At 42.7% G+C, this 20519-nt stretch overlaps 1 protein-coding gene across 5 annotated transcripts in view; it reads left to right on the top strand.

The window, feature by feature from the left end:
- Window positions 1-20519, top strand: part of TBC1D30 (TBC1 domain family member 30) — a 100443-nt gene that overhangs the window by 62174 nt on the left and 17750 nt on the right. For 3 of the 5 annotated variants that reach the window (XM_073555451.1, XM_073555449.1, XM_073555450.1), the window contains exons 4-10: window positions 5114-5175; window positions 5455-5520; window positions 8049-8174; window positions 11365-11550; window positions 16715-16883; window positions 17492-17660; window positions 20230-20335. In XM_073555451.1, the coding sequence (XP_073411552.1) occupies window positions 5114-5175; window positions 5455-5520; window positions 8049-8174; window positions 11365-11550; window positions 16715-16883; window positions 17492-17660; window positions 20230-20335 (884 nt within the window). Of the gene's footprint in view, window positions 1-4329; window positions 4792-5113; window positions 5176-5454; window positions 5521-8048; window positions 8175-11364; window positions 11551-16714; window positions 16884-17491; window positions 17661-20229; window positions 20336-20519 lie in introns of those variants that run through there. The other 2 variants (XM_073555453.1, XM_073555452.1) reach the window with 1 other exon arrangement.

Below are 20519 nucleotides of genomic sequence, written 5' to 3'. Positions count from 1 at the left end.
AAATAGCAAATGTGAGGTTCATGACCGCCCGATAACAGCAGTGATATTTGGGGCTTATGCAGCAGGCGCTCCTGTGGCGCCCCTGAGGGTCCAGTCGAATAGTTTGAAAAATCTGAATTGTTGTTTGTTCTTCTGTAACATCTTTTGCTTTATTTTCAGCCCGCGGAGGTGCTGGGTTTAACAGGGGGGGGAATGTGCCCCTGAGGGTCCAGACACCACAGAGGTACTGCATCTCATCCAGAGGTGTGGTATCTCACGACCAGGTAAGGTGGGGGCACCTCACCACACTCTTTACACTGCACTCAACACACACACACTAGCTAGTCAGGGCACCTGGGCGTACCCTATGGGAGGAGGGCCTCATCCCAGACTGGCTAGGAAAGGGTGTTGGGAGCTAGTGGGGAAGGTAGGTAATGGGGAGGAGCGTAGAAAGTGGAGTGATGTAGAATAGCCAATGGGAGCAGCGAGTGGGCGGAGCTTAGAGAAATAGTGGGAGATTTGAAGAGAGATGAGAGAGTTCCCTCGGGAAGAGCAGGTGAAAGGATGCGCTTGGAGCAGCTCCTGTCAGGAGGAGCTGCCGGATAGATTGGCTTGGAGGAAAAGCTCCCGGGAGGAAAGAGTGGAATTTCTAGAGTCCCACGCTGATTGCTATCAGGTGGGAGAAGAAATTAGGTCGCAGAAGGGTCTCAGCCCCTAGCTTAGAGAAGTAAACAACGAACTTAACTAGCAAGCTGACAGTTGTGTTTGCTGTATGGGCCACAGCGAATCCCACAGTTACCTTCCCCGAAAGGCAGCCATATAGGATCAAAGAACTGCCTGAGTGATGAATTCAGACAGGATCCACGGCAGCTAGCCTGGGATACTGACTGTGAAGGTGCTGGAAAGGGAGAAAGGAGAGGAAACCAGTACAGTGAGACAGCCTAGGAAGGAACATACTGAAAGGGAGGGTTGGAGGGGTGTACTCATCTACCTGGAAGTTTACTGGACCCCTGACCTGGAGGACTCAGCACTGAAGCGGGCATCTGTACTGCAGACTGTAAAGCCCATTGAATTACATGCGATTGTGTCCTCCATTTTATTCCTGCGCCACTCCACACCACAACCCTACCAACAACTTCATCTATTCTGCCCTGGGATTACAGCCCTACCTGTGGAGGGCTACAACATCATAGCTGCGCCCAACATCCATCCCAGAGAAGCAACACTGCAGCGCTGGTCACCTCTGACCAGAATGGCACAGGTGGCGTCACGTATTTAACCAACCATAAACTTTATTCCTATCTCCGTAATTACCACCCAAACAATTGCCTTTGACCGCCTGGGGCCACGGACCGGGTCCCCGGGGCGCGTCACTTCCTGTCATGATTTGGCAGTCTGCAGTCACATAAAGTGACAGCAGACATTTATTCCAAGCCGTAATTAACTTTAGAATAATAAATTGCTTATTAAATTATTAAAGCACCACTCCAGCGGGGGTTATTTTTTCTCCGCTGGAGTGGTTCTTTAAGCGCAAGTCCCCTGCCCCATCATATACTCATCCTCTGGTGTATTCACCGGTTTTTGGCACTGCTCCAGTCCAGCAGCTCCATCTTGTGCGCAGGCGAGCCACTGTGACCTCCGGTGTATGCACCAATAAGATGCTCTCACCACTTCTTCCTCCCTGCATAGTCATCGCTAGGAACTATATATATATGGTGATAACTATGCAGGGAGAGCACCTTATCGGTGCGCACACTGGAGGTCACTGGAGCCAGCGAAGAAGATCCCTGAATGCAGTGCCCATAGAAGGGAGAATGAGGTGTGTATTTCTGAGGGAGTGCAGGGGGCGCAGGATTCCGGGGACATAACTGGCTGATGGGAGAGAGTAAGTATTATGATGAAGACAGGAGGCAGGGATTTCTTCCAGGCATCGCACGCGCCGGAGCCTGGAAGAAATCATAAGCATAAAGACAGATATAACATTTCTCTATAAGACCATTAATATGAGGCAGTCAGGTAGGACAAGTGTAAAGTTTCTATTACCTGTATGCCCATATTAATATGTCATATATGTCCCAGGGGGGACAGATTCCCTTTAAATGTGATGCAGCTCATGGTTACTATATGGGGGCTTGTAATACTAATACTGGTAAAAGACCAAGCTAAAGTAACACAAGCCCCCGACCTCCCCATCTTCAGCCCACCAGATAGCAACTATTACATGTAATAGAGTGAATATAATATCATAACAAAACAGTATAATAATCCGTTGCCCCTCACCCACCTAAGCCCTCACAAAACACCCATCCTCTCACATACACCCCCCCGTGTCCTGTCGCCCCTCACCCACCTCAGCCCTCACAATACCCCCATTCTCTCACATTCACCCCCCAGTGTCTTGTCGCCCCACACCCACCTCAGCCCTCACAATACCCCCATTCTCTCACATTCACCCCCCAGTGTCTTGTCGCCCCACACCCACCTCAGCCGTCACAATACCCCCATTCTCTCACATTCACCCCCCAGTGTCTTGTCGCCCCACACCCACCTCAGCCCTCACAATACCCCCATTCTCTCACATTCACCCCCCAGTGTCTTGTCGCCCCACACCCACCTCAGCCGTCACAATACCTCCATTCTCTCACATTCACCCCCCCCAGTGTCCTGTAGCCCCTCAGCCCTCACAATACCCCCATCTTCTCACATTCACCCCCCAGTGCTCTGTTGCCCCTCACCCACCTCAGCCCTCACAATACCCCCACCCTCTCACATTCACCTCCAATACCCTGTCCCCCTCACCCACAATACCCCCATCCTCTCACATTCACCCCCCAGTGACTAACATGCCTTCATTTAATCAATCTATTACATCATCTGGCAGTGAGGCAGGACCAGGAAGTGTCTGAGTGAAATGCAGGGTCGGCACTAGGACCCAGCGTGCCCGAGACAATCTAAGCGTACCCGACAGGCAGAGCAGATGCTCCTGGGGTCAGTGAAGCCTGCACTTTACACTGCAGGAGGGAGACTTTGCAATTGGCTACTGTGCTGCCAGCGTGCAGGCTGGGGAGCAAGCATTTTGCTGCTTCCCTACTGTGCAGTGTTCTGCCTCATCACAGCAGTGGCTCTGGCTTCCGGTGGGCCCCTTCATGTGACGGGACTCGGGCCAACGGCCCCCTCTACCCCCCAGTAGGTACGCTACTGATGTGCCCACAAAAAAGGACAACATTTCAAAAAAATAGCAGAAAAAGAAACAGCCTTACCAACACAGTCAAATTACAAATGCACTAGAAGGACACCAGTCACACAAGTACAAGTTATGCACCCTTGTGGGGTGCACTTATATAGTGTTGGGCAGCACGCCGGATCTAATGGTATGGGCCTCATCAATAGGCTGTAAGCCAGGCCATGTGCATCACACAGGTTTGTGACTGGTATCCAATGCAAGCCTCATCTGTGTGCATTATTATTACTACACCGTCACCCCCTTCATGAATTGGTAGGGTCGTCAGTGGCTGTTCCATCAGTAGTTTGCACCTGTGCTGCCCCTGCCTTTATCATGGGGGTCTGCCGCATCCTGCAGTGCATTTGTAATCTGACCTGGGGTTGGGAAGGCTGTATTTCTTTCTGTGATTGTTTTATGTACATGTGCCATTAGCTCAAACCTGGCAGCAACCAGTGGGGACCAGATACACTAATCTAGTGTGTGAAGAGGCCTGGCCAGAAGAGGTCTTCATGGAAGAATTGCGGCCAGAAGGTCAAACCTTTGACATGGAAACAAGTCTAGCAACTCAACCATGCGCGAAAAGATAAGAACTGGACTGAAGAGTGAAAATGTGATATATTTGGCTGTAAGCTGGAGAGTGGTGTCTACAGGCTAATTTCAAGGGTGCCAATACTTTAGACCAGGGGTGGGGAATCTTTTTTTCTGCCAAGGGCCATTTGGATAATTATACCGTCCTTCGGGGGCCGTACAAACTCCGCCCACAAAGCAGATCCTGACTCTGGCACTGGTGTCAGGATGTAATCTTTCATTGCATGCCCTTCAGTAGTGAACACTGCGTGTGTGTGCGCTAACAGAGCAAGAAGAAATTAATGAGCTGGTGACAATGAAAATACAGCTCCCTGCCACAGCACTGCGGTCCCTGAGAGTCTGCCCGGGGGCGGATTAAAGGTCATCCAGGGCCGTAAATGGCCCTAGGGCCTGAGGTTCCCCACCCCTGCTTTAGGCCATGACTGTGGAAGTGTAAATATTCTGCAGATGATGCCAGTGCTGCAGTTGGATACAGTGCCACCTTGTCAGAAGTGAATGGCAGTATTAACGATTTCCTCGCCATATCACCCAGACTGCAGCTGCACGGAGCAGAGGCAGTGTGCTCCTCTGACTCCATGCAGCCCCATCGGGGCGAGCTGGCTGCTGTGCAGGAGGATGAGATAATTGTCGGTAGGTGGAGCGCCCCCTCCTCATCGTGCATGCTCTCTCGGCCGCCTCTGCACTGCAGATCTCCTCCACAAAACAAAGCCTCGCTCCGGTGCCGGTAACCCCGCTGCCGATCTGTGCCAGGTGGCTGCCGCATGCATGTGCGTCATTGCTGCCAAGGAGAAGCCCTGAGATCAGCAGCTGTCACCGAGGATTAGCCCAGCTCCTATAGATGAGACAGGAAAAGCTGTCCTCCAGCCTGAGGCGAGGCGGCAAAGGCGTGAAGAGGCAGAATGCTGGAGGAGGAGGAGTGGGCAACATCCTCAGCAGTGTGCTCAAGAAGAGGAACTGCATCGCCCGCACGGCTCCTCGCCTGCTCTGCACCCTGGAGCCAGGTGAGGGGCCACACTGTGCCGTGCGCGGGACTTCATCTCCCAGCAGATGGCCGCTGTGTCCCGGTAGATGTTCTGGTGTGGCTGATGATGGTGTGATGTGTGGAGGGAGCCCGCCTGCTGGTGGCCCGCTGAGCTTCAGCACTGGACAGCGCCCTGCTAGCTGGGCCTGGCCAGCGGTCACTCGGCCCCAGCCTGCCTTTGGCTTCCCACTCTTGTTTGCTTCCTTTTTTATTCCTAGGATTAAGAAGTGGAATAGCCAAAAATCCCTCTAGATCTTCCAGTGCATGAATTGTGGGAGTAAAACCTTTCTCCTTTCCTGCAGGTGTGGACACAAAGTTGAAATTTACCCCCGAGCCTTCGTTGGGTCAGCATGGCTTCCAGCAGGTAAGAGATGCCCCAGACCTCCTCAGTACGCCGGCCTTGGCTATACCTATCGGTCTTGTGCCCTCAGTGGGGGGTTTGCTAGATTAATGTCTAGTTGGAGTTTCATCATTATCACATTCAACTATAGCAAATGCTAGGGTTCTATCTGTGTAATGTCAGTGGAATTTTATAGATTATATAACAATGGATTCTTGTTTAATTCCATGTTAATATAGCATTTTCATCAGTAATGGAAAAAAAACCATCATAACAAAAGACTTTGTTTTTTTTCTTTTTAAGTGGTATGACGCTCTTAAAGCTGTTGCTAGATTGCCCACTGGAATACCAAAAGAATGGCGGAGGAGAGTAAGTTTAAAAAAAAAATAAAAAATGTATGCTTTTAAGAGATTTGGGATTTTATTTGTAAAGTTATGCAAATCTGTTGTATTGCAGCAACATGTGATGCTATAGCTTGTAGGAAGACCAACTTCACAAACGCTTCCATAAGGCAAAGATGTAAACTTACTAGTATCTCTTACACCTGTTCAGTCCATTTCAGTTTATTTTAGGCTGATGTATATTGAGGTTTCACCATAATCCTAAATCATCCCGATATTACATAAATAGTATTCTTAACATGACGACATTAATCTGTCTAAATGTCTTGGAAAATAATTAAACATCTGCTCTGTGGCCCTATACCCTCGAGATAGAAGCCAAGAGGAATTTTCCTGCAAACATATGCATCAGTGAAAACTGCATGAATGAGCTTGAATAGTAGACTCCAATCTCTGAGCCTTCAAGCCTTTGATCTGCTTTTTGTGCTGTTTTTTCTCTTAAAAAAATAAATAAAAAACAACAGTTCAGGAACAGGCCAGGCTCTTAGGGTATGTGCACACGGTGCATATTGTCCTGCGGATTTTGCTAAATCTGCAGATAAAATGACCTGCGTTTTACCTGCGGATTTAGTGCAGATTTACTGTGGATTTTCTGCAGAATTTGTGCGGATTTCCCCTGCGTCTTTACACCTGCGGATTCCTATAATGGAGCAGGTGTAAAATGCTGCGGAATCCGCACAAAGAATTGACATGCTGCGGAAATGAACCCGCAGCGTTTATGCTGCAGATTTTTCCGCAGCATGTGCACAGCGTTTTTCATTTTACATAGGTTATAATGGTACTGTACAACGTATCCGCAGGGCCAAATCTGCTGTGGATCCGTAGCAGAATCCGCAGCGTGTGCACAGACCCTTAATCTGGCGCATTCTTGGGTTTTATTCTATGTGTGCTTTTAAAAGCTCTGAAATTATTTCTTGTTCAGATATTCAAATAATTTTTGCCTTTTAACTATAATTGGGGTTTAATTTGTCTTTTATACTTTACATTTTCCCCAAATATCAGCAAAAAAAAAAGTTGGAAATTCTTATTTTTTTTTTTGTCATTTTTTTGTCATTTTTTTTCTATTTTATTTTTTACTGCCCCACAAAGACTGCTAGAGACATTTTAATTTGTCTTTGCTTTATATAGATTTTTTTTTTCTTTTTATTAGACTCATTTTTTTTCCAATAGGAGAGGGGCAAAAAACAGATTCAGGCTTGAGGTGTCAATTTTTTTTCCTTTTTTTCATTTATTTAGGGTGCATGTCAACAAATTACCACTTTGAAGGTTATATTAGGGGAAATACAGCCTCCTTGCTGCATAGCAGAGCTGACTGATCATTGGGTCCAGAGGAGGAAGTACTGTCAGTGCTTATATAGATATGTGTATGTCTAACAGCCAGCTCCCCACGCCCACAGCTGCACAGTCTCTTGTAAAGTGCATACTCTGTACTGATGTTTTAGATTACCACTGCAGAGGAAAGTGTGGACCACTTGGACGTTAAAGGTCTATGAAGCAGTCCAGAACATGTTAAACAAAAAACAAATGTGAATCTTCTTAAAGTGTATATGTAATTCCTGGCCATTTGAAATCGGGTTGAAAGAGGTCACTGCACATCGGGCACTTCAGTTGACATAGGAACAATATGTTGCTCGGAGATTATTGTGCAGGTTTCTCAGTTAGAATAGGATCGGTGCATGATATTCCCTGGGCATGTTACGGTTGTCACAAACACTGTACCGCTCAGTGTTTAATCACGTCTATGCACCCAACTCGCATAGCTTGGGAGTTATGCTTTAAGACCATGAGATGCAAACAAACAATCCAAAAGGCTGATGTGTTTTAGTAAACAATATTTGGTTAAAAAAGAAGCTCCAACTCCAAGATACATTTCACCAGTAGCTGTTACGAGTTTTCATAATTGTGATTTAGTCGCTTCCAGTTTATAAGTAGTCTGTTCTTACTGTGATATAAATGAACGCTCTACTCCTCAACTTCCCAATGAGCTGGTAGCAGTGGATTTCTGCTTGTATCAAGTCAGCAGAAGGTGGATTGTAGACTCCTTTTGTCTGTTAAACATTGCATTAAACTGTAGTCACCAATCATAGCTGTGCCCATATATTTATCTTGTTTAAAAGGAGCTATCACCCCTCCTTCTGTATCTCTTGTATTCCCTATGACATAGGAATTCTGTCGCATAAAATTGCAGCATCGCTTTTTTGATGACGTGCCTCCTCTGAGCTTTGTGGCACGTTTGCACTTTGTCCGTACTTTAAACGTAATCATTTTGTCAGGTGATCATTGGTCATGTCCCTTCCTTCTAAGCCCTCTCCACTTTCCCTCACCATGTTTGAAAAGTAACTGGTTGGAGAGAAAAGTCACAAATTTTTAGCTAAGAATTGTCACCAGAACACGTGACTTTGGAAGCCAAAAAAGTAGCGCAAATTAAATATATTCTCCCATATTTGAAATATGACATATCTATTCTGCATTGCTGACTTTTTCTTGTTTGTTTAGGTATGGCTGACACTTGCAGATCAGTACCTGCACAGCATTTCGATAGACTGGGATAAGACGATGCGCTTTACATTCAATGAAAGAAGCAATCCTGATGATGACTCAATGGGAATACAAATAGTGAAGGTAATCAAATTTCAGTCCATGGTACACAGGAATTTGGATAGCGGGGGGCACCTGGAAAAAGGTTAGACAACCCCTGTAAGGTTCAGAAAAGACACAGGTCCATTGAGCTTGTACTATAGTCCTAAGTTCCACAGTCTCACTGCTCGTAAAGTGAAGATTTGCCGTATGTGATGATTAAATCTTAATCATAGACCTAGAGAATGTCTTGTCATCGTTACAGGCTTAGGTAAGTAAAACCAATATAATTTTGAAGATTGGTGTGCTGTCCATTCATGTATATGAACATTGTCCTTGGATGAGTACTAATCGGAGTGAGTCCTCTTTTTTTCTCCAAACTGAATTACTTCGATTTTACACTGCCCAAAAAACTAAAGGGAACACTCAAATAACACATCCTAGATCTGAATGAATGAAATATTCGCATTGAAGACTTTGTTCTGTACAAAGTTGAATGTGCTGACAACAAAATCACACAAAAATCATCAATGGAAACCAAATTTATTAACCAATGGAGGAATGTAACGTCTTTAAAACAAGTCAAAATGAGGCTCAGTATTGGGTGTGGCCTCCACGTGCCTGTATGACCTCCCTACTGCACAACGCCTGGACATGCTCCTGATGAGGCAGCGGATGGTCTCCTGAGAGATCTCCTCCCAGACCTGGACTAAAGCATCCACCAACTCCTGGACAGTCTGTGGTGCAATGTGACGTTGGTGGATGGAGCGATACATGATGTCCCAGATATGCTCAATCGGATTCAGGTCTGGGGAAGGGGTGGGCCAGTCCATGGCTTCAATGCCTTCATCTTGCAGGAACTGCTGACACACTCCAGCCACATGAGGACTGGTATTGTCCTGCATTAGGAGGACCCCAGGGCCAACCGCACCAGCATATGGTCTCATAAGGGGTCTGAGGATCTCATCTCGGTACCTAATGGCAGTCAGGCTACTTCTGGCGAGCACATGGAGCGCTGTGGGCGCTCCAAAGAAATGCCACCCCACACCGTTACTGACCCACTGCCAAACCAGTCATGCTGAAGGATGTTGCAGGCAGCAGATCGCTCTCCACGGCGTCTCCAGACTCTGTCACGTCTGTCACATGTGCTCAGTGTGAACCTGCTTTCATCTGTGAAGAGCACAGGGTGCCAGTGGCGAATTTGCCAATCCTAGTGTTCTGTGGCAAATGCCAAGCATCCTCCACGGTTTTGGGCTGTGAGCACAACCCCCATCTGTGGACATCGGGCCCTCAGACCATCCTCATGGAGTCGGTTTCTAACCGTTTGTGCAGACACATGCACATTTGTGGCCTGCTGGAGGTCGTTTTGCAGGGCTCTGGCAGTGCTCCTCCTGTTCCTCCTTGCACAAAGGCAGAGGTAGCGGTCCTGCTGCTGGGTTGTTTCCCTCCTACGGCCCCCTCCTCGTCTCCTGGTGTACTGGCCTATCTACTGGTAGCGCCTCCAGCCTCTGGACACTATGCTGACAGACACAGCATACCTTCTTGCCACAGCTTGCATTGATGTGCCATCCTGAATGAGCTGCACTACCTGAGCCACTTGTGTGGGTTGTAGAGTCTGTCTCATGCTACCACAAGTGTGAAAGCACAAGCAACATTCAAAAGTGACCAAAACATCAGCCAGAAAGCATTAGTACTGAGATGTGGTCTGTGGTCCCCACCTGCAGAATCACTCCTTTATTCAGGGTGTCTTGATATTTGCCAATAATTTTCATCTGTTGTCTATTCCATTTACACAACAGCATGTGAAATTGATTGTCAATCAGTGTTGCTTCCTAAGTGGACAGTTTGATTTCACAGAAGTTTGATTTACTTGGAGTTATATTCTGTTTAAGTGTTCCCTTTATTTTTTTGAGCAGTGTATATAACCTGTCTGGGCACCGCAATCCACCGATTGCATTAATAAACTCGATTGCTCTTCTTTGTCCACAGCTTTAGTTCAGCTATGTTCTTCTTATACACCAGAGCCCAAAATTGCACACCGTATTCTAAATGTGGCCGCACTAGTGACTTGTATAGATGTAAAACTACAATGTTAAATTTTTTTTCGGAAACAATTCAATATTTGGTTTCAATTCAAGTTGAAAATCTTTGCTGTTGGAAATTGTGTAATTTATTGAGACATGACATACCAGTGGTCACTGGAAACTAATCTCTCAACAAATTGAGGGCTAGCTTCTGAATCACCACAAATACCAAAGTAAATCACATACTACTCAAATATTATTGGATTTCATCCTGACAACTCACAATGTGAGTCTGCAGTCTATATATCCCTCATATGCTTGTAAGCACAGCTGGCAATATTTGGGTATGCTCCTAGTGAGCTGATGGATAGTGTCCTGGGAGGATTTCCTCCCAGGCATGGATCAGAGTATCAGTAAGGTTCTGAAGAGGAGCATTAGATGCACTGATACATAATTTCCCAGTAGTAGTCAATTGGATTTAGGTTTGGGGTTTAAGCATTGCAGGACCTTAAGTATCCATGGTTATAACCACTAGCAACTAGCTAACTTAACGGTCACTATATCAGTGGTCGTAACCATGGATATCTAAGGTCCTGCAATGCCTGCTCATGAATCAGAAAAATTATACTACGTTTCTAATTGGAGGTATTTGCTAATATTATTATTATTACACCTACTACATAATGGGAGAGAATCTTAGAGATTGGAATACTCCTTTAAGGGTCAGTCAATGTTATAAATGCCTAGATTAGCCAGCAACTGCCTATATACTCTGGCCATGAGTCCTGGGCATAGTCTTGCACCAGGATGAACCAGGGACACACTAAACCAGTATTAAGTCCTACAATGGCTCTAAGTATTTCGTTCTGGGTAACAAAAAGAAATCCGGGTACCATTGGAGGTTTCTGCAAACTGGAAGGGATATGCTTTTCCGACACCAAACGGGTTGCTGGACCTGCAGATTTCTGCTTCCTAATATATTTCGAGATAGCTGAGGTTCTCAATAATAATTACTTTGTCATGATTTTAATAGCTCATCTGTATGCTTCAGGAGAAGATTTTCTGCCTTTTTATTTGGAGCCTTATAACCAACCCAGATCAGTATTTTATTTTGGTTTCTTCCTCCCTTTGTTTTCACACCTAGGGATTCCACAGGCAGTTCTTCAGTTTAATAATTGTTTTGTGTTATTTGTATATCTGATTTATTTCAGGATCTTCATAGAACAGGATGCAGCTCCTATTGTGGGCAGGAGGCAGAACAAGATAGAGTGGTTCTCAAACGTGTGCTTTTGGCTTATGCCAGGTGGAACAAGACTGTAGGTTACTGCCAAGGATTTAATATTCTAGCTGCCCTCATACTGGAAGTAATGGAGGGCAATGAAGGTGATGCACTTAAGGTAGGTAAAGTGATGCTTGAGCACAGCATAAATTTTGATGAAACTCAAACATTGTATCACCAGAAACACCCCTAAGAATATGTGCACATTTTTGGAAAAACTGTGTAAAATACATCAGTTTTTCTAATATTTGGTACTGTAAAATGCTGTGTTTTTTTCCGTTGCAAAAACTTGCAGAAAAGAAAACCTGCCAAAAATGCAAATGTAAAACAAGCTCTTACTGTCATGTATGGTGGCGGTGTGGCTTGTTTTGAAGCTACAGCACATTGTCTCAGTTTTTACGATCTCAAACTCCACTTTGTACCAGAATATATGGCACTTTAGACTATTGTAAAGCATCTGTACTACAGCTATAAGAGTACCTTTCTCTAGTTTGGCTGTCCATTTTATTTAAGAAAACAGTGGGCAGGCCCAGACTGGTTATTTTTTCTAAACTTATTGCCAAATAAGCACAAAAGACACCCTAATCCCAGAATAAAAGACCTAACTTTCTAGAAAAAGTCAGGTAAAAACTTTCTGGATGTGGAAATCCAACATGGGGAAAGAGGTCCAAAAACCTCTGTGTCCCCATTACAATGAAAACACTTGATCTTACATGTTTATCGCAGGTCTTCACATTATTTTGTATATAATCCACTGCTGCTGCGTTCTTTAGCAAGTACCATATTTTTCGGCCAATAAGACGCATCAGACTATAAGACGCACCCAGGTTTTAGAGGTGGAAAATGGGGAAAAAAGTGGTAAAATATTTAATAACATAAATAACATACTATTATATGTGGTGTTATTATAAAAATAGTATGTTATTATGTTGGAAGCTATGGGTAGAAGATGGTGCCGCGGAACCAGTGTGGTGTCTGTAAAGTACTACATGAAGACGCTGGAGGGTGAGTATAAGAATGAGGGCACAGGGTTTAAATTTAAAGCACCACTCCAACACTGAAAAATAACACTGGATTCCTGCTTTAAGATTCTGTGGGAGAACTATAACTCCCAGCATGTCCTGTGGATCCTATGGCATGCTGGGAGTTATAGTTCACCACAGGAGTGTCAGAGTTTTTTTTATGTGTTGTAATTACTAAACTTTTAATTAATTCTTACTTGTACAGGCTGTGCTCACATCAGTGCAGGTCCTCCAGCCAGCCAGCCACGCTAGAAAACCGAAAGTATCTCTCTATAGCTTACAGGACCTGTGGCGAGGAAATGAAGGGCTGGAGCATCACATGACCGCACAGAGCCCTCCCTCTTATTACCTCACCACAGGTCCTGTAAGAGGAAGCTGCATTGTTTCTAGTGCAGTGTCTGCAGGTCCTGTGGTGACATAATGAAGAGGGCTGTCAAGTGATGCTCCAGCTCGCCCTCTTCATTACCTCTTCACAGGTCCTATAATGACGGGAGCACTTAGCATCAGCACAGCCCGCGCTGTTCAGCATAACTTTGATTTGGTTGTCGAACCAGTAGTATGGCCATTTCTTCAACGTTTCCCAGACGTTTTTCAATACAACAATGTGCTATAGTCTGTGGCATCTCCAAACTTGTCTCCCATTGAGCATATCTGGAATATCATTGGCTAGCAATTGCAAATGGAGCAGTCAGTAGCAGCTCTTGATGATTTGCGTGCCTAAGTGCATTCAGCTTGGCAGAATAGTACTCACAACCAGGTACGGACTGAGACAGAAGTTTAGCTCTGGCTTTTGAAATCACACAGGCCCATGCTGTCCCTGTCCCCAAGCACCAGATTGGGATATATTCCTAATTTTACCTTGGATAGAGGAAAAGAAGATTTAGCACAAGGCCAATATTTCTAATGATTCCCGCGGCCTGCTGGATAAGTGATGGAGTCATCGAATTTGTGGTCCATCACAACTCTTAACAGTATGGGTGTCTGTAGAACACCGATTCTGTTAACAATGTAGCAGACAAGGTAGCCCACGACCATAGAGGCCCTTCTGGTATTTGCCAGAATTGCCAAATGACCAGTCCGGCCCTGCAGACAACCGTTGATAGCATGTCAAGGCATGTAAGTGCTCATATTTATGCATGTGGGGTGCATACTCAATGCTGAATAAATCAAAATGTTTTAAAAATTTAGTTTTAATTTTTTTTCATCACTTGCATGTCTTTAACAAATCTGTCCATCATGTGATATCGATAATTCCGCAGGTTTTCCTTTTAGTTGTTTCGGTTTCGATATTGACTGTATATGAGATCTCTATATGAGTGTGCATTTGTGTGTATATATGTGTATACGCTAAGAAATGTTCTAGTATCAACCAAGAAGTCTTTAAATTGCTGAAGACAACTACTATAAAGTGGTTTCTCAAAATTCAACACAAAATGGCCCTTTAATGGCAACTGCAGTCTCAGACTATGTACCTCATCCGTAATAGAATCCCTCATAAGAGCACACATTTGCAAATCAGCTATTTTTAAACTCACCAGATGTAGGAAGTCAAGGTTTTCATCAGTTGCTGCAGATAAAACACATTAAATGCTTGGACTGCAGCATATAGGTGGCAAGATGGATATAATAAAATATTGGCAAATACCAAGAGAAAACGTCACATCTCCAGTAGGGAAGCTGCCTTTTGGTCACAATTGGACCGTACAACAAGGCAATTTAACCAAAGCATGCCTCAAAGTTCACTGAGGTTTGTTTTCAGAAGTAGTCCTGCAAGATTTTGGAATGGCTGTTGGTCGCCTGAGTTTAACCCCTTACAAACTCTTTGCTGGGTTTTAAAGAATGCATTTGCAGCACACAAACCCAAGAGTTTTGGTGAACTGGAGGCTATGGCCCATGAGGAACGTACCAGGAATCCTTAAGAATTATACCAAAATCTGGTGTTTGGCTATATATCATGTCTGCAGCAGGTCATTTCAGCCACAGGTGATATATTAAATACTAAAGACACCTGTGATGCAGGGTTTATAATTTCTGAGACGGCGTTGGTCATTAAATATGGCATTTTTTGTTGAGCTTTCAAGATCCATTTGTTTTATTTGTCGTGTTGAGATATATTAAAGATTTTTGTCTGGTTTAATACAAACAGCAGCAAGTTAGTATATTTTTTCTAATAAACCGAGTTTGCAATCGGAGTTGATTACATTTTGATTTCTAACTGTATATATCTTAAGAGAAACCTCTCTTTTTAAGTAGAATGCAAAAATATGGTGTGTTGTATACCATTGGAATAATAAAATATCTTTTCTTTGACGTAATAGCAAATGCTAAGTATCTTGAAATGCACTTAATAAATGCATAGGAGATTATTTCTCCTGGCAACATTTTATAGTGAAAGAGCCTGCTCTTGTTAATAATTCATAGAGAACTGAAGCCGCATAACTTACAAAAAATAAAACATTAATTAGTCATGTGTTAATTTCATGAAAGCTCCTCTATTGTAACATTTCACTGAACCAGTGAAGCAGAAAGATTAAAATTAATATTTATGAAAAAAGGAAAACATTTTTTTTTATCATCTTATAAATCTTGAAAGGATATATGAATTATTCATATCTCTTCACAGACATTGTTTTATCCCCCCCAAAAAAAATATTAGACCCTGCATGAAGTGACAGTTACCTCTTGATATTCAAAAGGTGCTTGCTATGGTACATTTTATGTATAATGCACGGTAGGCTATGGTCACACGCTTGTCATTCAGCTTTATGTGAATCTGTGCCCAGAGTACCCAGCCCATTACTGCAAAGTGTACATTGTTTTTTTAGTTTTGATTTTTTTTTTTTTTTGTTCAGGATTCCATTGAATTGCTATAGCATTGTCTATGCCAGCTAAGCAAATGCATATTAAAAAGAATACTTAATTTATCTTGTGTTTGGTTAATGAAACTTATTGTGCTCCCACACGCATGTCAAACACACTTGACAGTCTATGGATTTTCAAAATTTTGCAATGTAGATGATGCATGCTACATAAAACTTGTGTGCATCATATGGAAAGAACAGAAGAATGTCAAAATAATGTAGCTCTGTATATGTCATGTTGGACCCGTCTTGATTGATAAATATATATATTTTTTTAACAGAACATTACATCAAATGTATGGCTGACATTATCTTTTGTGTGTATTTGTGTGTTTATATAATAAATATTAACAGTTGCTTTGTAACTAGTGTCGCCCATTTAGTGTTGTTATTTTGCATTTACACTGGACGATAATGATATCGAGACTGTGTCCCAATAGTTACGCCACTAACCTGTCTTCTATCCCATTGCATGTAGCCAATTTGGTGATTGCTTAATGGCCATGATTTCTTAAGGTAGATTAAACCTTTTTTTAATTGCGGTTGACTATGATTAGTGCATTTACACTGGGTGATTATCGAGAATAAAAGTTTCTTAGATTATCATCATGTGTAAATAAGCTGCCAGTCAAACAAGACAAAAATGCTCATTCATCAGGTGAAATTAATTTTAAACTTGCTTTATGAATCCTTCTTTTCAGCACATTGTCCTGTGTAAATAAGATGTGTGCCGGTGGGAACAATGACACTATGTTCACAGGATGATCGTATTCATGTCTGTTCTGTGTGTCTGGAAATGCGGTCAGCCTATCTAAACATTCTATTAAACGATCACTAGTAGGCGGGTGCTTACCAGTCGCCGCTTGGTTGCAGTTTCATAGTTTATAAGGTTGAAGGTATACTTGAGTCCATAGAGTTCAGCCTATACTCTAACATATTGTAGCCAGTCTAAATTCTCTTTAGCGTATATTTATGCTAGGTTATGATCAGGACTGGCCATTTCCCAATAATCTGCTTGTCTAAACAAGCGGCTAATAATCTGCTGGTCTAATGATGAGAAAACAGATTGCATGTCTGTTGGATGAAATAATTTTTACATTTGCTTAAAAATTGTTGTCAGCATATGTTTTGTTTAACACAAGATGATGCGCTGCCGAAAACATTGGTATTATATGAACACAGGATGGTTGTGTTGGCTATCATTCTGTGGTCGGACTGTCTACACAAGCTATTAAACGACTGCTGATCTGCCGATCGTTAATTGTTGACGATGGTGAGCGAGCCCTTATGACACGTGAACATCTGTTGTTCCCCTGTTTGTAGCCCTTTGTATACAATACACATTATTATTTTACATGCTAGTTGTCTAAACATAAACATTGCTTGTCTCCTACCACAGATAATGATTTATCTCATTGACAAAGTGCTGCCAGACAGCTACTTTGTCAATAATCTGCGGGCACTGTCAGTGGATATGGCGGTGTTTAGGGATCTCTTGAGAATGAAGCTGCCAGATCTGTCTCACCATTTGGATGTACTTCAGAGAACTGCAAATCGAGAAAGTGGGGGTATGTTTATTAACAATGAATACGTTTAACCCTGTCTACATGGCTTTACTAAAGAAAAACAGTCATAGAAACTTTATCTTGTGCTTTAATTAATGAACTACTTTACCAATATCAGTTGCAATATTGAAATATACATTCAATTTTAGATTAGCTACATTTCTATTAAAGTAAATTATGCAAGCGCTGTCACTTAAAGAAGATACATTAAAGGTACATTATAATACTGTAGATAAGCCCCCGATCCGACCTGAAAGATAAGAAAAATAAGTTTTATTATACTCACCCGGAGGGCGGTCCGGTCCAATGGGTGTTGCAGGCCCGGATCCGGGGTCTTGCATCTTCTTATGATCGCTGCGATCCTGCTTGCGTCATGGCTCCCCGACATCGCGCTCCGGCACAGGCGTACTTCTCTGTCCTGTTGAGGGCAGAATAAAGTACTGCAGTGCGCAGGTACCAGGAAAGGTCAAAGAGGCCCTGCACCTGCGCACTGCAGTAGATAACCCCTGAAAAGGGGGTGACCATATCTTATATCGGCCAAACCTGATGACAGGTTCCCTTTAAGCTAAACATGAATAACTTTTTTTTTTTTTTTTTTTTTAATTTTGCAGGTGGTTATGAGCCCCCTCTCACTAATGTGTTTACTATGCAGTGGTTCTTGACTCTGTTTGCAACTTGTCTTCCAAACCACACTGTTCTTAAAATTTGGGACTCTGTGTTCTTTGAGGGGTCTGAGATCATCCTAAGAGTAGCCCTGGCCATTTGGGCAAAGCTTGGAGAGTAAGTTTTTTTTTTTTTTGCTAATGAAATGTTTGTGTAATAATAATAACTTTTTCATAAACCAATATAAAATTAAAAATCTATCCATATATATTGTTGAGATTCTGTCCCCAATTCATACTATGCAAGACCATGTCCTCTACAAACAGTGTAGCTCCAGTTACAGAGTAAATATTGGCCATGTGCATACATGGCCACATTGTTCTGCATTTGAAGCCACTATGTGATTGTCACACGCTAAACTGACACGAGTACAAGGGTTTCTCATGAAGACCGCTCCTCATCATCATAGAGTTAGAATACAGTTGATCTACATACAAATTGTACAATAAATACCCAGTTATAAAATATTACTGTCAAGGAAAGCATTTACATTTCTGCTGGTGGCAATTCCCCAGCATTCTTTTTTGACTAAATGAATGCATAAACTCTTGGGGTGATTTATATTCTGGAAAGTGTCATCTTTCTGCCAGACTGTTTTTACATGACACTCAGGATTAGTGGTCGTGTGCTTGGCTGTTAGATAACCTGAGGAGAATGCAAAAACGTGTTTTGTTTATTTGCTTTTTTTTCGTAAATTAAACTTTTATAGTTTCAATCATTTTGATTTCTATGTACTCTCAGTGAGCATTGTGCAAAAAATTAGAAGCAGCAGCAGTGCAACTGCCTGCATTGGTACCAGCAATCATAGGGACAACTGTCAAAATACAGAGCTGCTGATTGTGACAGATGTTGCATCATTTGGGCTGATTTCTTCTGTAACTGTAGTTGCTAAGAAAGCCCCAGTTACAAGAGAAATAGGCCACATAAAAATGAACACATGCTTTCCCCCACCCCTAAACTATTTAATTTAATATTCTAGAGGTGCAGTGAAGTCCCAAAACAGTAAAAATAATACAAAATAAATAATAAAAACCTAATTATAAACCACCACTAATGGTCATGCTATTTATCAAAATAAATGTTAGATGTTAAACAGCACAAGCTATAATTTTTATATTAACTGTTCTTGTCCATTACAAGGACAACCCCTTCTCAATCTGAATGTTTGCCCCCTTAAAATAAAAAAACACATACTCGCCTTTCCGTGACTTACTTGAGGTTGCGTTCCGGGAGCCCTGAGCCCAGTCAGCACTGGCATCACTGTCCCCACCTTCAGGTTGTATAAGTAACCAATAGGAAGTGAGAGCTGTGGCTGGCCCCTCATTTCCTGCTGATTACTTATATATTTGAAGGGTGTGACAGTGACACCTGCGCTGATTGGGCTCAGGGCGCTCACGTGACGTTCACAACTTCATGGGAACACAAGTGCCGGTACTGCTGGAATGGCATCAGCACAAGAGGTTACTACAGATTTTTTTATTTTTATGTGGGCAAACATTCAGATTGAGAAGGGGTTGACCTAGTAGTGGACAACCCCCTTACAGTTCCTCTCTTTGATTACAAATTTTAATTCATTGCTTTTACTATCACGCATTAAAAGTCTAATAATTATAAAAAAGAAAACCTCAAATACTGTGTGTTTAATTGTGTAACAAAAAAAATTTCTGTCCGACACAAAGTAATGCATAAAAAAAGTTTAACCTGGTAGAAAATTGCTAAAAATTCTGATCACTAAGGGATACCAAAGATTTTAGAAAACCATTGATGGGGATGAAATGTTCTGAGCCTGTCCTGGCACTTAAATTTCTAGTCATCACAGCTATTTCCCATAAAGTGAAGCGAGTGTATGGATCCAAGAAGGGGTGATTCATCAAAGCTTTTATGACAGAACACACTTTGAAAAGTGTCAACTTGGGCAAAAATGTTGTAACTTTTTGTTTTTTCATGCCAGTTTGAAGCAGCTGTGCGCAAATGTATGGAGCTGGGGAGAAAACAGAGCATGGCTATGCCCACCCGTGACATTAAGAATAAGTGCCAGCGCTTTTTAAGGCCTGTTTCACACTTCCGTTTTTGTGTCCGCCAAACGGATCCGTTTCCGTTTTTTTGACGGAAACTGATGCAAACGGATCCGGTTTTTAAAAAACGGATCCGTTTTTTTGACGGATCCGCGGTAACCGTAATGGAAGTCTATGGGACAAAAAAAACGGATCCTGCAAAAAATGGCGGATCCGTTTTTTTACGGAAAACAACGGATTTTGACGGATTTGAAAAAACGGAAGTGTGAAACAGGCCTAAGCCAGAAATGTTACACCAATCACGGACAAGATGCGCTGAATTCATTGATTGGCTCTAGCAAGACCTTCATTAAAATTGGTCTAAGAAAGGCCAGTCTTGATGAATCGGCCCTGTAGAGTTTCTACATTCCCCTTGGAGGATAGTTGAGAGGTCTAATTGGAAACAAAAAAGCCATGGCAATTAACTCTGGGGATCTTGGGACATTGTCCCCTAATTAAAACGTTTTACACTTGTCACTATGGTATTTTATTTATCTATTTCTTTTTTAACAGAAGTCCCCTTTAAGGTCCAGAAGTACTAAGGGGTTCCTAAATGCATATATTTATTTTGCTTATTTATGGTTATTTAATAGTGATGTTCAGTTATATTAAAATATTCTGTTTTGTTTCAGGCAGATTGAGTGTTGCCAAAATGCCGATGAATTTTACAGCGCAATGGGGAGATTGACCCAAGAGATGCTTGAGGACAACCTGATAGACAGCAATGAATTAATGCAGGTAGGAGCAAAATCTCCTTTTCTAGGTCATGCAGTTGATTATATTCCATGGTGTGAAACAGGTAGACTGCAGACTGGTATGATTTTATGTGTCAACTGCATGTTAGCGTAATTAAAAAGTGTCTTGGCCCAAACTGGCAATCTCTTTTTGAAAGCTGTTTTACCTATATTAAATGAATTGGCTT

The sequence above is a fragment of the Dendrobates tinctorius genome, unplaced genomic scaffold, assembly GCF_039654945.1.
Source record: "Dendrobates tinctorius isolate UK_male_01 unplaced genomic scaffold, ASM3965494v1 ptg000224l, whole genome shotgun sequence".
Taxonomy (NCBI): Eukaryota; Metazoa; Chordata; class Amphibia; order Anura; family Dendrobatidae; genus Dendrobates; species Dendrobates tinctorius.
Note: the sequence above shows the minus strand (reverse complement) of the source record. Positions and strands in the feature narration are given on the sequence as shown.